Here is a 17,986-nt window from a genome sequence, read left to right as displayed (position 1 = left end):
TATTATATTATATTATAACGCTTATTGCAATTTATTATCTGTATTTTTAATTCTTCATTTTAATATAAATATTATACATTCAGAAAATAACTTAGGTTATTTTTAGCAATAAATAATACTTAATGAAAAAAAAATATTGATTAAATATAGACATTAAAATATGTTTAGGTAGATACGACTTACATTATATTAAATAATAATTTGATTATGTTGATAAGTAAATTATCATTATGAAACATTAAAATGATTTACTTAAGTTCATCGTTTTTTAAATATGTTTAGTTTAATATTTGTCAATTACTAAATAATTGAACTCATACTATAGTTTATAACTTTAAACTTAATGTATGTTTGTATTGAACATAATTTATATACACATTTAAATATTTTATAAAGAACCTATTACAAACAGCGTTATACTTTTATTGTATTACGTATATAAGTATATTTACAAACATGAAACTACAATGACAAGTCATATTAATATTATTCAATATTTATTATATACGTAAATAAATCGCTTTATATCGAATTTTAAATCTCGTGATAGTGTTGAGTATTGACTGAAAACTAAATTATTTTAGGTATAAGATTGATACGTTTGATTCTAAACGGAGCGATTTAACATTAATAATGTATACCTATTTGTTTCATGTGTCTAAACTCAAAAAACGCTTTTTGTAAATATTTAATTTCTTGTAAAAAATATCAATGATTAAAACGATTTATCGTCGTTTTTATATTTAACACATCCACAGTGATTTATACGCAATTATGAAGTATACTTGTAACCTTTTATATGATAAAGAGACATCCTTAGTATTTTTATTTATTGTTTCTAGAACAATCTTTTAAATGTCATTAAAATAGCTATCGTCCTACCGAATATAGATTTTTCATTACCTAATATGTTAATTTTTGAATCCCCCAGTATTGTTATACTTATAACAGTTATTAATTAAATTTATGTTGTAGTATACTTTAATCAAATATAAATGTCTTCACAGCTGTTTTACCTACTCAAACATTTCAAAAATCAATAATAAACATTATACGTAAAGCGTAAAGGTATTATTGTTAAATATTAGTAACAATAATTAATATTTCATTTCAAAATAATATCAAAGATGATATTATTATCACGTTACTGAGTATTATTATATATTAAGAATACGATAATGGTTGGTATGTTTGTGTTTAATCGCGTCGTCCTTGGTTATTATATGTGTCGTGAGAAAAACCCTCTTTGTACCCGACTGAGTCTTTGTACAGAACTTGAATTGCGGAATATACACATGACGAATTTATATTCACTCCTATAGAATGCTCATGTGCGCTTTTACAAAGATAATAATACGGTTTTTGCTCTCTATCCTTTCAAATTAATATTACGGTTTGATTAGTTCGCGTATCTATCGAAGAATGCACATTCTTTACCGAACAACCGCTCCAGGAGGAAGAGTGCACTCGTGATGTCAAAGAAGTTAAAGAAAAATTATAAGCATATAGAATAATAACCAATTTATTTTAAATTCTTAGCAAAAGCAAGGATATATGACATGTTTTAAATATTTTAATTATTTTTTTATGGCTGTGGTAATTTATTGTTGAGTATAAGTTAGAAGGTGTGATCCAATAAACTCATGTTTATTATGTTTTTGGTATAGCAAATTAGAACATAATGATTTCTACTTTAAATCGATCATTTTTTTTTAAATTTTCTTACTTTTTATAGTATAGTGTGTAAACACCACTAAAATCACTTAAGTCTAACCCTATACTGTATATTGGTATTAGCAATAATAATATCAAATAGGCACTTAAATGGGTAGTTTATCTATTATATTATATATATAGTGTATACTGTATACCTTGAAATATATTGTATCACACATTGTTTATTTTATTTTATTTGTATTTCATTAACTATGTTTCTACATGTAATATTCAAATAATCGATATTCAAATGAAATAAATTAAGTTTTATTTTATTAGTGTTAAAAAATATGAAATATTACTTACAACCTACTCCGTTTTGTTTGACTGATATGTTTACCACCCATTTTATAAATTGATATTGACAGTATATAGAAATTTGAACTTCATTCCTTCTCCTCTTTTGAAGTCCTATTAATGATTTTCAAGTGCAATCGTCGTTATATTCACATTGTAATATGGTCACGTGAAGATTACTAACAAAATATTTTATTTCATATGATTGCAACAACGGCATATGCCATATAATAATCGTGATCAAACAATCACAACTATCAAGTAAACTGCATACAATTTATAAATGTAAAAACGGGAATGACAGGTATAACTATAATAGTTGAGAAAATTATGTGCACCATACAATAGAAACTCTCTTGAAAGAGAAGGCGAAAAATTAACATTTGTTCTTGTTATTTTTATAGAACAATCAAATCATTGTTACTGTCTACTAGAAACTAATTTATGGGTGAAATTATAAAAAAAAATTATTTATTTTATTTTTTAGTGATATGGAACATACTCGTATAAGGTATAATATTATCAATATATTTTAAAAACAAAATAGTATGTACCTTACAAAAGTTAAGTTTTGAATCAATATTTTCAATAGAAGAGTTCGTGTTTACAATTGACACGCACCCGTATATTATAAATGCAAAAAAAATCGTTTCATTCGTACAAAATATTATTTTATTTGTATTTTAAAATTAAATGAGAATAATTCGTGTCATTATATTTTTATTACATAGAAATGTATCAATAATTTACAATTTTATATTTACGATTATAATATTTTTTTTGTAGTTTCATAGTTTCAATTTTCCAAGAAATAAAACAAAATTGCTGTCACTAAAGCAGAGAAGTTACAGAGACCTGCTTATATTGATATTACTTAGACCTACTATTATGTAATAAAACAAAATTAGTTTTTTTTATAAATTTAACTTTATGTAAAAGCATGTCAGTGTGTTGTAGATAAAAGTTTTCTGTGACATATATTCATTAGTGGAATTAAAATTACGATTGATATAAATTTAAGCCTATATTTTTAGCGCAGCTAAATTAATCATAATTTATAATTCATAAAAGAGCTTAATATAATATTTAAGTTGTATAATGTATTTACTATTTATACTAAAATGATAACGAACCAAAGTTTAAAATATATTTATTTTTATTCACGGCATATTATATAATATAATCGAAAAATATTGAGCTTGTATGTAATTGTGTGCGGACGTGCGGTATACCTATATACTTGATTGATCTCGTTCCTTATTGCTCGTCGTCATCAACGTTTGACATTGATCGTAATTATTATTATTATAATATAATGATAAATGCAAATTATTGTATTCGTAATAATTAACGAATAAGAACAAATCGTGCGAATTGATGGTATTCGTCTTGCGTTATTAGTGAGACTACAATAATAAATCGCGTGTATATTGTATACAATGTGTATAATTATTATTATCGTTGTCGTCGTACCATTATTATTATTATGATTATTATTATTTTCTCCACAATCCGCAGCGTACAATTCGACTGCAACCGCTGCCATGTTATAACAATATACTTAATATATATAGTCTCGAGAGCGCAAAGTGTACACGGTGTATACATACACTGTATACACATGCATGTGTCCATAGCCCGTTTCCTATCGACCACAGCGATATTCTCAGCGACGCCGCCACCGACAACGTTTCATCCTCCGAAACGGTTTAACCTTATTGTAAAAGTTTAACGGTTCAGTCACGCGATCCGCTGCTATGCAGGTAAGGCCGTAGTCGTAGGTACTTACCCAAGTATTTGTACCTGTGTAGACCTCTATACTCGTACAAGCGCGAGCGTAATAAACATTTTTTATACTTTACGTGCGCGAGTAAAACAGCGTGAAACGGATGTACTGTTACTGTTTGCGCATTGTTCCGTCGTAATATTATACGTACATATTATTATATTAATACCTACAGTTTTTCGATGAAATAATATTACTCAACGCACAGACATACTCATTCGTCTAAACATGACTATTTCTCACCTGTCCGCCCATCTTCCGTGTACCTATTTCAGTATTTCCTATATGCACTGTTTTGTTGTGTTGTAGAAAATTCCACGCGATCGTCAGTACCCGCAACGTCGCAGACAAATAACCGAGCTCGCGGTCGAGGCAGATATAATATTATATTTTTAGTAAATGATAATATACAGATACACAGTACCTACACGCGTATGCGTATATTATTATTTCATAATAATTGCACGCGTGTAATAAAATCTTTGTTCAAAGTATAAACAAAAGGCATACCGGTGAAATGCCGTGTAGAAATAGTTACCTAGCAATATTATATGATGGTCTTTGACTTAGGTTGTTCGTGATCTAGCCCGAATGATGTTTTCATTCACATAAAGTATTATAATATTATTATAGTATTATTCGATATATACACGCAATTCTTGTGTATTTAATATGATACATGTTATCTACACTCCCTTCTATATTTGTCGTTTTCGCACGTAATACTACCAGACTGTGAAAAAAAACATGTGCCGTATTCTTGAGAGACAAAAATTATACTTATCTATTGCCAACTCGACGTTGTCTTATTACGACTATTAAAGAAAAAAAAACATCTAGAAGATTAAATGTACAGTATTAAATTTTCGAACAACCGTGAAACAAGTTGAAAAATAGTTGCGAATATTTATAGCAAGTTCATGTGACAAACGAAAAATTATAAAGCTATTTTAATTTTCTCTTGCAGTTACTCAAGTATTACAAAATGTATTATACCTATTCGTGTCGCAACACGAAACTTTATCCAAACTATTTTTATCAGCTTTCTGTTCGGCGTTTATAAGTTATTACAGACACATTTTTTTAAACTTAAATTTCTTATTTATCTTATTAACCTATCCATGATCCATTAATTATTAAGTAGGTATATTATGTTATGTTTATATTTACACCAAGTTAGGTATTGCCCAAATAGGTACTGAATAAAAAATGACAGTTTTCGAATTTACATTTTACACACATTGTGGTGTCCAAATATTTAATATTGACATTATTGATTTCAGTTGACTTATTTTTTTTGTTACTGAATACTGATAGTTCGAATGGTTTGAATATTTTTAGTTCACAAATAGTTAAATATGCTAATGAAAGTGATTAGAACCTTACAATGATATATAAATACAGATACTATAAGTTTTATAAATTTAATAGATTATTATTTGTTAAAAAAAATATTCAACGAAATGTGTTATTAACACATAATATTTAGTTATAATTATAAACTTTTTATTTACTAGTATATTTAATTATTTATTACGTATATCCTATATAATAACAACTAACAAGTAGCGATAAACAAAATATATTTTTTAAGTAAATAAATAATACCTAACTATTTTTATTAATATTTCATAAATTTACTACGAATTATTTATAGATGTTCGTATTTACATATTTTTTTAAATTATACGAAACAAATTTTAAATTTCAGGAATCGAAAACACAAATTTGTAATCAGTTCATACATTTGGCTTAGTACCTATATTGTATTATTATATATTTCTATTTTATTAGATATCAGTTAATACAACTTACTAAATAACAATTTAAAAGATAATATATTGTTTGATGTATTTTAAAAATATTCCAAAATGAACATCGTTAAGTAGGAATACTAGGAATGAAAATACCAGAAAATTAAAGTGTATTAATTTAACTCTTGTGATTTTAAAGGTAACCAAATAAGTTCATTAATGTAGAAACCAGAATAAAAACTTACAAGTTTGTAAACTTATTAATAATACAATTTTATAAATAACACACTATTTATTACAATTAATTTGTTTTAATAGTAGTTTAATAATTTTTTGTTATTATTATTATTATACTCTTACTAAATACTGTCTGTTATTAGTAGTTTTCACACGTATAACATAATTTAAATATTTTATAAATATGTTTAAACATTTAGGTTCAACAAACTATAGCTACACCTTACATGTACGCAGTTACAATATTCTATAACAAAACATGAATCTTCTAACAATATGAAAAATAATAACTAGCACAAAAGATATAATGAACTTATACTTTTTCCTCTAAATATGCAATATATAGTTTAAAAACAAACATACTTTTAGATACAATATACTTATAGTTACTTATAATATTTGTTTCACAAATCATGTAGGTAGGTAAAGATTTATTTAACATAAAACCTGATAGAATAGTAAAACAAACTATTATTGTTTGTCAGTATGTACTACAGGGATTACAGTATTCATAGTTGCCATGGATTAAAGTATTAAAAAGATTACACGTATTGTTTTTACTATCCAAGAATTTTGTACAGACATTATGAATTATAACAAATAAATTTAAAAACACAAACATGAATAGTTGTGCAGTGATTTTAGTACAATATGTTAATGATATAACGTTATAACTACAATAACATTAATGCGTAAACGATAGTTGCCGTTCGAACAATTTAAGAATATTAAAAACAATAATCGAATGAACTAATGAATAATATTTTTTGTATCCTATTTGCTATCAAAAATCATCCGCTTAGTTATAAATCAATTATCTATGAATTAACTAATATACGAGTAGTAATGTATAAGATGTATAATGTACCTATATGTAAAATTGTAAACAGTACGAAACCTTTACCTTTTGTAGTCTGTACTACTAACAGCTAGCTTCTTCAATAAAACAATATTTTTTCATCGAGTATTTCACAATGAATGCTACAAACATAAAAAAAAAATCAATTCCTATTTAGGTAAAATCTAATACTGAGTACAATAAACTATTAATACAACCTACATCACTCGTAAAATTTAATATAAAAATTTCTTTCCAAGTTTTTCGACAATCGTATTTGAACATTATTTTAGAAACTGGAAAATTTCTTACGCTACAACACAATTCACTACCTATTCTTCCTTTTTTTTATTACTATTTGAAATAATTTAATTTAAAAATTCTTCCGAAATCATAAGTTGTAACAACGCGTGATGTATGAATACAAAGTCTATTGAAAGATGACTACAATCAGTGAGCTATTTTTCTGCATCGTATATACGAACCATCTTTGTATACCAATTCCATTTTAATCTAAAAATATTCGTGTATTTTGAACAATAGATCCCTTCGATTGTATAATTAAGAATACATATTTCAGTTTCAAAAAAAAAAAAATATCGTACAGTATTCAGAGGCCATGTTTTGCCTCACTTCGCTCTATATTGTATCAACGTAGACTGATAGAGCCCTATTAGTTATATAGACCTATTATTAAAATATTATTATTGGTAAACTCTTTAAATTGATTTTAGTATGATAAGTCCTTGCATTTTATAAAGCGATTTGAAATAGAGTGCCTATATAACTGAATATTCATGTGAACATTGCCGCATTGGGTAACATCGCCTAAATACTTCAACATTTTTGGCTGTTGTATAGTCGGTTTTTCTTTACGCTTAATGATACTAATATCATCGATATTGATCTTATAAACTTTCAGAAAATGTATTAATACGGCTACTTGGAACTTTAAAAACACTTCATTTACCCTGAATTGTACGGCCACAGAAATAAAAATCACTGGAATCATATAGGCATTTGTCATTTCCCTAGTTTCCTAAGAATTTAAAATATGATTAAATATAAAATAGTTTAATTTTATAAATATCACAATTATTATTTTTTATAATATTTCTTGTAATAACTTTTTTTAATCAATTTTAATTCCATTGTATCGGTGTTAAAATGCCAGTATTAACTAAGGTCCAAACGTATGTTCAAAAAACCTGCGGTCTTTTAATATTTGTAACTTGTAAAGTTGTAAATAATACCTGTTCAAAAATAACATAACAAATATTTAAATAATATTATTTACATTTAAAGTTCTGTATTGTTAATTTTAATTTCTCTTTTATAAGATTTCATATAACTTCTGATTTGTTTTACAATTTACTGAAAAAAAATTAATTTGCTATGCATATTTTGACACGTTATAAAAGAACTAAATTTATTCAATATTTCATATCAAATCCATTTATAACTACAAATAAGTACAAATAGACAATGATTAAAACATTTTGAAATTTTTTTGATTTGGGTGAATATATTTAAAACAATTTAAACGATTAGGACAGATCGTTTTCATAGATATTAATATATTATTATACTATTATGTATATTATTATTGTATATTTTTATATACGATAATTATTTTAGTCATAATTAATATTATTCATTTTAACATACCTACTATCTATAATTATTTTCTACATCAATAAAAACACAAAAAAAATATATCTAATATACCTATTTGATTAGTTTACCTATATTAATTAAATTTATTAAAAATGTGTTCAAGTGAAAAAAAATTATTAAAACACTTAATTTTAATACTTTAGTACTTTAAAATAATACAAGATACGAATGCTGTAACATTTTCCTACATAACTATTAAACGTGATAATGTATTAATATAATAACATACCTATTGTATAACCAGTACTGTTATATTATGTAATATCAATTTGAAGGTTTTCTTGTGGTAAATCTACATCTTAATATTTCCTTGTCACAAGTATACATTTCCACAAGTAATTGATTTTTATACGTCTACACCATTGACAACTAATTAAGGAGAAAAGACTTTAAATTTTTCGATTTAAATAATTATTCAAATCTAAATGGATTATTTAAATATTGAATGATTCATTTCTATGTTTTATTATACCTACATATTTAAAATTTTTAAATCGAATAATAATTTATTAAATCCAATAAGCACATTGACATTATATTATATTATTGTTCACTATTTCAATTATATAATTTACTGCGCAACTTAGATGAACATTTTGGTCCAACAAAGTGCCGTGAAAATAATTTTAAAATACATTTCGAAATAATAATGCCATATAATACCTATGTATTATTATGATTTTGCGATCATACTATATTTCCTATTATATATCCTTCCATCTATTATGCTTATTGTAAATATATTTTAAATAAAAAATAAATATGACAAAAAAAAATACTATAATTAATTTCTGTACAATATATACTTTATGTTTGTAGACAATTAATATTTATGATATTTGTAACAACGACACAATAAATGTTCTCAATTTAATTTGAATTGTAAATTATATTAGGTATTTTGTGAGAATAAGTCATCTGTTATTGAAGTGCTTAACGAAATATTTGAATTGCTCTATGAATATTTTGATATAATAATTATCGTTTAATTTACAATTCCATTGTTTGTAATGTGTTGCAGCCGAAATCGGGACTTCAGGAATCGATCGGGGTTATTTTGGACCATGGCAAATGTGCAAACAATCGTACTACGGACGAACGAAATGTGGAGACTCAATATCCAGGTTTCATCCTGTGGGTAAGTCATTGTATTCACATTGTATTTCAACGGTTTCCGCTAAGATGCGTGGGAGCTCTATATGTAAATCGCCGGTTAATTATAATAATATTATCGTTTGGTGTTTTCCGATAGAAACGGTGAAGGTAGCCGGATATTTTGCCATAGCAGGCACACTGAGCCTGGCCGTGTTTTGCATCCTGAGCATAGTGCAATTGGCCATGGTGGTGTCAAAGGAAAAAGTCGTGTTCGCCTATAGCAAGACCGTAGTTACCAAATTAGTGTTTGCATTCGCAGCAAGTAAATATATTATTATCCATACACGCAAACGATATATTTTAAAAATAATTTATACCATAGTATTATGACAAATTGACAAACCTATTATGCGCGTACACAGATAAAGTGTCTAACCCGATGACTTTACTTTTTGTATATAGCTCTGCTGGCAATCATCGCAGCCGGGTTATTCGCTCTTCAAACCGACGACAAAGACAACAGCTACCAAGTGACCCGAGGGGAATCGTTTTATATGCAGGTGAATAAGACAAATTGTTTTCCTTATTCTCTGTTCTCGAAATATTTAAGTTAAGTGTTATACGTGTGTATTTCAATAGTTAGTGAGAACCATGGAAAAAAATAAAACTTCACTACACAAAAGTATTTATAAGATATATATTATGTATTTTAATAACATGATAAAATTATAATATATAATTATACTGTGATATTATAAATAACTAGGTATAAAGATATACATGTATATGCGTACCAATTCACTTACATAATATTATTATTATTTATTAAATAAAAATTTGAGATTAGATTAAAATATTAAAAATAAATTGCTTTTATACGTACTGACGATAAATGACCCACATCATATAGTATAATTATATTTATGAAATAAGTTTTTTTAACTAATAATAATCCTAGCTAATGCTCCTAATGTGTATTTTATCCGTATTAGTCTAAAATATATGCACATAATTGTCGTTATGTGCATGTGTACCTTCTTTATTACAAATTATGATTCTAAATGAATAAATCGTGTTTTTTAAAAATAATTGTGAAATACTAACAAAAAACGACGAGAAATAAATATACAAAACCATTTTTACGTAACACCAGTATTGACAAAATCAATTTTGTTTTTTGTTTAATTCAAAAAATTATAATTGGGTACAGACTTGACATTTTCATAAAATAATAATTAATAATTATGATAGCATTTTTATCTAAAGAGTCTTGTTTTAATGTTAAAAATATACATAAAATTATTTTTGCATTTTTCATTTGCAACGATTTATCATTGAATTTAAATTAAACATATCTTTAATGTGATAATATTATTTCTTATTTCATTGCTAAAAAACTGTAAAACGGAACAACTTCCCTGTTTTTTATTTTTTTATATTTGAAGCTACTACGCAGTTACATTCAATAATGACTTTGATTAAAGCTAATTTAATATCAAACTCATAATAATATCAAGTTTTAAAAATAGTGTATCATTATAAGTTATAATAAAACGAAAAAAAGTAAACCTACATTTTGAATCCTCTCGTTCAAAGTATTAAATCTTCTCATAATTTTCATTTTAATAAACACCCGTTAGTTGTGTAAACTAAAAATCAAAATGCATAAAATAATTTATGATTTAATTGTGCATTGTTAATCTAAAAATGTTTTCCACGGAAATCATCCATTCTATTCGTGTCTTCTAAAATAAAGAATACGATTCTTTTTAAACATAATATTTAGTTTTGTATGCACTCGTGTCTCGTACCTACTACATAATTAAATATTATACCTACACTAAACCAAATTGTATTCTTATGCTGGTATATTTTTCATATTTATGCTACTGGTTCTTTTATCTTCAGTTAAACGTTAATAATAAACCAGTATTATACTATAATATGAAGTGTACAATACGTATTAAATACATTCTATTATATATAGTACCTATACTATTAAATAAATATTATATACTCTTGAATATTATAAATTCGTTGTCTTTTTTTTAAGAAAACAGATGGATTACCAAAATGATTCTTTGTTAAAAACTTGATGTTATATTATGTACAAATGGTACAATAGTGCAAGTATTAAACTATCGTTATAATTAACAAATAATATTTTTACTTAACAGATTGGCTTAATTATATTGAACTTTTTACTATTCGTGGCTGCAATATATGATTTAATATTTTCCCGTCGCTTGGGAGGTGATCCGACCATCAGTAACCGTGATCCATCTGGTGTCGAAGCTACCACATTCAATAATCCTGCCTTTAAGGAGAAGAGGTCAATGAATCCAAGTGAGTTAATAATAATAACATATAAATACATCATAAAACATGTTTTGGCTAATGGTATTTTAATTTCTAAATTTTTCAACTATAAATATTAAAATGTAGTTATAACCATGAAATTACAGAACTACTCTGATAATTTTCTTTTATTTCAATCTATTCACAAAAAAAAATACATGACAAAAATGTTGTCTTTTTTTTCTACGATAGTTGAAATATATTTTATAAAACGTGTTTACTAGTGTAGGATATTTTTTTAACGACTATAATACGTATTATACTCTTTCATACTATTGTAGAACATTGTAAAAATAATTTCAAAATAATTTACAATTAAAAAAAAAATGTTCATAGGGCTCACCTATTGGCTGTTGTAATATAAAACTTAATATTTTTACGTACGTTACGCTCTTAAAATTCCAGCAATTATTGGAATGAAAAATAAATAATAATTATGGATTTTAAATAATGTTTCGAATAACACGCTAAATATTATAAAGATTAAAAGATTAACATTCGTAACAATTGTCAAAATGATTTCAATATGCAACTGAAATCAGTTAACTCGTATCCGCTAATCTATACCTAGTTAAATTGATCTGAATCATGAGATCTACTCATATTATTATCACGGTATCAGTGGCACCGAACTCAGACTTTTTTGTGAAGATAAATCTAAAATGTTTGTCTATTTGACTTTTAACTTCTATGCTTCACGCTATCAGGCTTCAATTATATAATATATATTATACGACTTATTTTGGAATTTTTTTTAAATTTGCCAATTCAATGAATGACCTTTTTTTTGTTTTTGAATCAGGTGCTTACAAAAAAAAAATATAGAAACGATCGCTTCACATGACATATGAATTCAGCGCCACTGTCTCGGTTAATTACTGTTTAAAAAAAAAAAATTCATTTCTAAAATCTACTTATATGACGAAATTAAATTACAATATCTCTTTTTACAATTGTATTAAAAATAATTCTTATAATTTTAAAGCTTCGTTAACGAGAACAAAAACAATATTAAATTTATATTCTGAAAAATGTATACCGGTGTGGCGGTGTATCAACGATTTCGATTAGTAACTAAGCATATAATGTTTATAAGTTAAAATAATAAAATTACTTCAATATTTTATAAAATATGTTTTTATACGTTGAAATTTTCTGACAATTGTTTAGACTGTAGTCATAGAAAGAATTAAAAATTATAGATGTAGTCATTAAGAAAATTAAAAAACTGAAAATATCATCATTCCAAAAAAAGTAAAAATTGTTGTGCCAAAATCACAGTACTTTGAATTTTATAAATCGTTTAAAAAATATATATATATATATATATATGAGTATTGAACTAGGTTGTGAGTTTAAATATTCGAGTTGTTTAATGACCTATTAGCTTTACACTATCTAAAATAATGTAAAAAGTGTTGTATCTGAATAGTTACGTACTATATATTTTTAGGAGGAGGAGGTGGAGTCGGGGTCGGCGGCAGTGGTAAAGTCTCGGTGACAGACGCCAGCGGAAAGCCGTACTTGAGCGGCACGACCAATGGCAGTACGATGTCAATGACCACTACACTCAGCTCAAATGGTTCGTCGATAACACCAGTGATCCGCAGCCCGTTGCGGTCCAGCCTGAAGAAGCCACGGTCGGCTAATGGAAATGGGACCGGAGGAGGCGTTGGCGGTCTAGGTATACAGAATCCCGGTTTCAGCGGCACATCGCCAACCCTATCCCGGAATGGGAGCGTGAAAAAAGTCCGGATACAGACTCAGAGTACGGCCGTGTAAAGCTGCGAGAAAGCGATGCGCATCGACTTGACGGAATAAAATAATAATACATATACTATAAAAACAAAGGAAAAATATATTCTGGTGAACATTCCGTGTTAAATTTCGTATACTTATTACTTACAACGATTCACGTTATCGCTACCATACAGAGGACTCGCGGGATGATTTTGACTTCCGCGGGACGTACTTGCATCATACCGATTACTGTATAATTATATAGTATAGGTAGTTGTACACGTCTTGTGATTTAATTGTACGTATAGTAAAATACGTAGGTATTAATCACAATAGTATCATAACGACAAAACAATATTCTTAACAGCTGTATTGCAGTGACATGTGCCTATCAATATTATTTAAGACATTGTTTATGTGGGTAAAATATAATAACATTATATCATAACAAACGTCTAGCTGACGTACGCGCGCACACACTATTATTATTTTAATTGTTAATATAGGTACGTCATATTTTACGCGCACCCGTTTCATCATCATTATTATTATTGTTATTATTATTATTATTATTATTATTATTTTATTTTTTTATTTTTATTTTTCATTTCGTTGGTCGTATTTAGTTGTTATTTAATCAAAATTTTTAATTATTTTTACGCATATAATATATATATATGAAATTGTGCCAATTTTGGTCCAACGAACGTGTACTATAGGGCTATAGCATATAATATTCAAATATATAATACTGAACTATTTGTAACTTTTTTTTCACTTATCCCTCCAGAACAGCGGCATGTTATTGAAATCATCGGCAAAGCTTAGTACAATATGTTTATTTTACATTTTCATTTGTACAATATACTCTCATGACCTAGCTATATCGTAATAAAATCGTTTTCAACAGCGAAATCACAACATTTTATGTGCTTATTTTCATTGTTAAACAATTATTTTAAAACTCAAATATTATATAAATATATATTTTGTTTGATTGAAAATTCGAGTTTATCGTATGATGCGTTTAATTCAGAAATTTAAAACATAATATTTTAGGATATTGTTCGTTGATGTATTATCTTATATAATCGTTAAATTCATTATATTTAGTGTGCCATCCAGAAAACTCGTTAAAAAAACTTGTTTATATTCGGAATTTTTTTATTTCGTGAATGTACACAAAACAAATTGCACATAATACATAAAAGTATAATACGTATTTCGTTATTCCCTATGTATAAATATTGTATAATAGTAACAATAATAATAATAACATAATAATGTAATATATTATTCATTGTTTCTTTTATTAAGTATACAAAATCAAATGCATCCAATAAGTGATGGTTTTATTGTATGTATTTCAGTTCATTTCGCGATTCAGTTATCAGATCTAAATCGATAAAAATTCATCATAATTTAAATAAAAATTAAGATCTCGCGTAGTGAAGTATTTTTTTTATTATTTTTATTTTTTTTAGCATTGTGTACAATCAAAAAAAAACAAACAAAAATTATAGTAAATAAATAATAAAAATGTTACCTTGACACCAAAATTTGTTCAAAATAAAACTGACACTGTTATGTTTTATAAAAACATACTTCTAATAATTTTATAAATTGTATTGTTCACGTGATATTTTATACAATTTATAATAAATTGTAATTATGTTGTGCACAAATTATATGAAAATATTTTTTTATTTATGTATTTTTAAGTTTTTTTAACCATATCCAAAGCAAATTTTTAAGTGTCATGTTTGCTAAATTCTATTAATATATTTATTATTGTAGGTAGGAACCTAATGTGGTATCTAATATAGATAAAATAGCAACTATTATATTTTTGTAGTTATATACTTATATTATAATGTATTTATGTATTTTTTTTTTACCAAAAGCAGTATAATTGTGTATTTAAATAGATAAACTATATGCACATATACACAATACACATATAGTACATACTTTTTATTATATCAATGTATCATTCAATTCAAAATTAAGTGCACTTGCATGTCTATCACAATATTTAAATAATTTTCTGATTGTTATAAAAATGCTATGAATCTTTGTTTTTTTTTTTATTATAGTTGCTTATTATTACTTTAGGTTAAGTTATTTAGTCGTTTATATAATAGGTAGTACATTGTATAAAAATCGTTTTCGAAATTATACACGAACAAATTTTGAAAATAGATAAATACATACTTAGGTACTTTATAAAAAAAATAACCATCATGTGTATAAACTATATTAGACAAAACAAGCAATAAGTACGTGCATTAAAATACATGATTATATCAAATGTATATTTAAACATTAAACAACACTTTAATTTTATAATTATGAATCAGTATAGTCAAAGTTAGTATTGTTAATATGTTTTATAAAGAATTAAAATAATTTAATTAGTCAGGTGCATATTATGTTGAAACACTCAGAACCATATTTAACGATTATTATAGTAGTCAGTAATACATAGTTGCATACTTTCAATCATTATTCTAACTTTTTATACTCCGACTAATATAATAATGGATTATTTTTGATAAAAATAAACATTGGTACCTATGTATTTGTATTTTATTATATAAGTATAATTTTATGTTTAACCAAATGTATACCGTCCATGTATGAGCAATTTTAAAATTGGAAGTTTTGTGATCTGTTTTCAGAGTAATTTGAGCGTGCAATAAATTTGTTGATTGAATATTTTATAAAATTATTTTACAATATTGTTGTCCATATAAATAGATTATTAATTAAATTTTAAGTTTTTTTTTTTGTTACGATTACAATTTATTTTTTCTTATTACAAATTTTATATAACAATAACAATAATTTGAGTAATTCAAATTACTTAATGACATACTAATTGTTTTGAATTCATTATTTATTATAGTTCAAATGTATTATAAACTGTTATATATTTATATAATATTTCAATATACTAATATTGTACACTGATATGTACAATATAAACTACATTTTGTCGGAGAAATAAAATATATATGATTTAATTTTTATTCATATTAATTCATATAAATTTATATATATATATATTACCATATTATATGATTCCCACATATATATATAAAACAATTATTGTTTTATATATCTGTGATGATTCCTGACTTTAAATTTAACTTATGTCTAATTTTTTTGTGATAATATTTTACAAAAAGTGATGTTGAATGATGAATATGATAATAGATAGGTATATACAATAAATAAAATGTAGTAAATATTAAATAATGTTAGAATTTTTCATTTTTTTACTGTTCAAGAGACATTTTTGAAATATTTAATATTTATACAAATTCTAAGCTATTCTAATTTCATTTTTTTTCCTGATTAGACGGAACGTAGTCTATATGGAGGGGGACCCGTGCAGAAATACATAAATAAGTCTATCATATATTTCTATAATGTTATTGTTCTATTGTATTCATTTTTTTTTTTTTTTTTAATTAGAGTAAAAATAAACCGTTTTAAATAATTTGTATTATGCGATCTAAATAAATCATCATGATGGTTTTTAATTATTCTGATTTACCTAATATAAATCTTACCACAGGAAAATGTTACATGTTACTTAATGAAGGTATTTGTCTGCACTTATTGTCTATATTATAAATTATAATACTATGGTTATGGTGTATGAGTGAAATAAACAATCTAATATATATCTCCTTCCACGATGTTAAATGTTGCAAGAAGAAAAATATCCCAATGTTGACAGCAGTATCAATGTTTTAATAACATTTGCATTATTTGGAGTACAAAAACATAAAATATTTGTCATACACTCAAGTACACAAATGTCGTAGAGAAACACTTTTATATGATATAAGTACAACACAACCCGTTAAAGCTATCGAAAACAACAAACTATATATTATGAGTAAATACGATGTATAATGGATAAATGGGCTTCGAATTAAACATCAGTGCCCTACGTAATATGTAGTAAGGGGTTAGTTAAACTCGATTCTGGTGTGTAGAAACCGCCTTCGGCGCCTTTAAATCAGTTATCATTCGGTTTAAAAGTTTGTCCTGTCACGTGCCCGGTTTATTTTTGAACTTAAAAAAATGTTTTTACCACCTAATTTTTTTTTTAAATCAGATTTACAAATTGGCTATTTTGAATATTTTTAAAATTCTTTTAATCAATTTTTAAGTTTTTTATATTCTGTATTAAAAAATAAAAACTAAAAAATGTAGCGCAAGTGCCTATGACTTATATTTAAAAGAAATTTTATAAAAATATTATTAGAACAAAAGTTATTTCATTATTTAATTTGTCAGATGTCCGTGAGACACCATATATAGGTACATCTATATTAATCTGCACCACCGTCAGTGGTGTTAGGATTTTATGACTTCACTCGTTTTTTAAGAAATTCGTTATTTAAAAACGAATTAACTCGGGGAAATTTTATTGCTACCATTTTCTTTCATAATATTATGGATACCATTATA

The 17,986-nt window shown here is 25.6% G+C and overlaps 1 protein-coding gene across 1 annotated transcript in view; it reads left to right on the top strand.

Annotated features, from left to right (window-relative positions):
- The window catches only part of LOC113556534, a 35,642-nt gene extending 20,642 nt beyond the window's left edge, over positions 1 to 15,000 (top strand). The window contains exons 3-7 of the mRNA XM_026961542.1: positions 9,327 to 9,443; positions 9,558 to 9,722; positions 9,863 to 9,960; positions 11,578 to 11,746; positions 13,212 to 15,000. Of these exons, the coding sequence (XP_026817343.1) occupies positions 9,327 to 9,443; positions 9,558 to 9,722; positions 9,863 to 9,960; positions 11,578 to 11,746; positions 13,212 to 13,540 (878 nt within the window). The 3' untranslated portion in view covers positions 13,541 to 15,000. The remainder of the gene's footprint in view (positions 1 to 9,326; positions 9,444 to 9,557; positions 9,723 to 9,862; positions 9,961 to 11,577; positions 11,747 to 13,211) is intronic.
- Positions 15,001 to 17,986: the final 2,986 nt, after the last annotated feature.

Source organism: Rhopalosiphum maidis, chromosome 3 (genome assembly GCF_003676215.2).
Source record: "Rhopalosiphum maidis isolate BTI-1 chromosome 3, ASM367621v3, whole genome shotgun sequence".
Taxonomy (NCBI): Eukaryota; Metazoa; Arthropoda; class Insecta; order Hemiptera; family Aphididae; genus Rhopalosiphum; species Rhopalosiphum maidis.
Note: the sequence above shows the minus strand (reverse complement) of the source record. Positions and strands in the feature narration are given on the sequence as shown.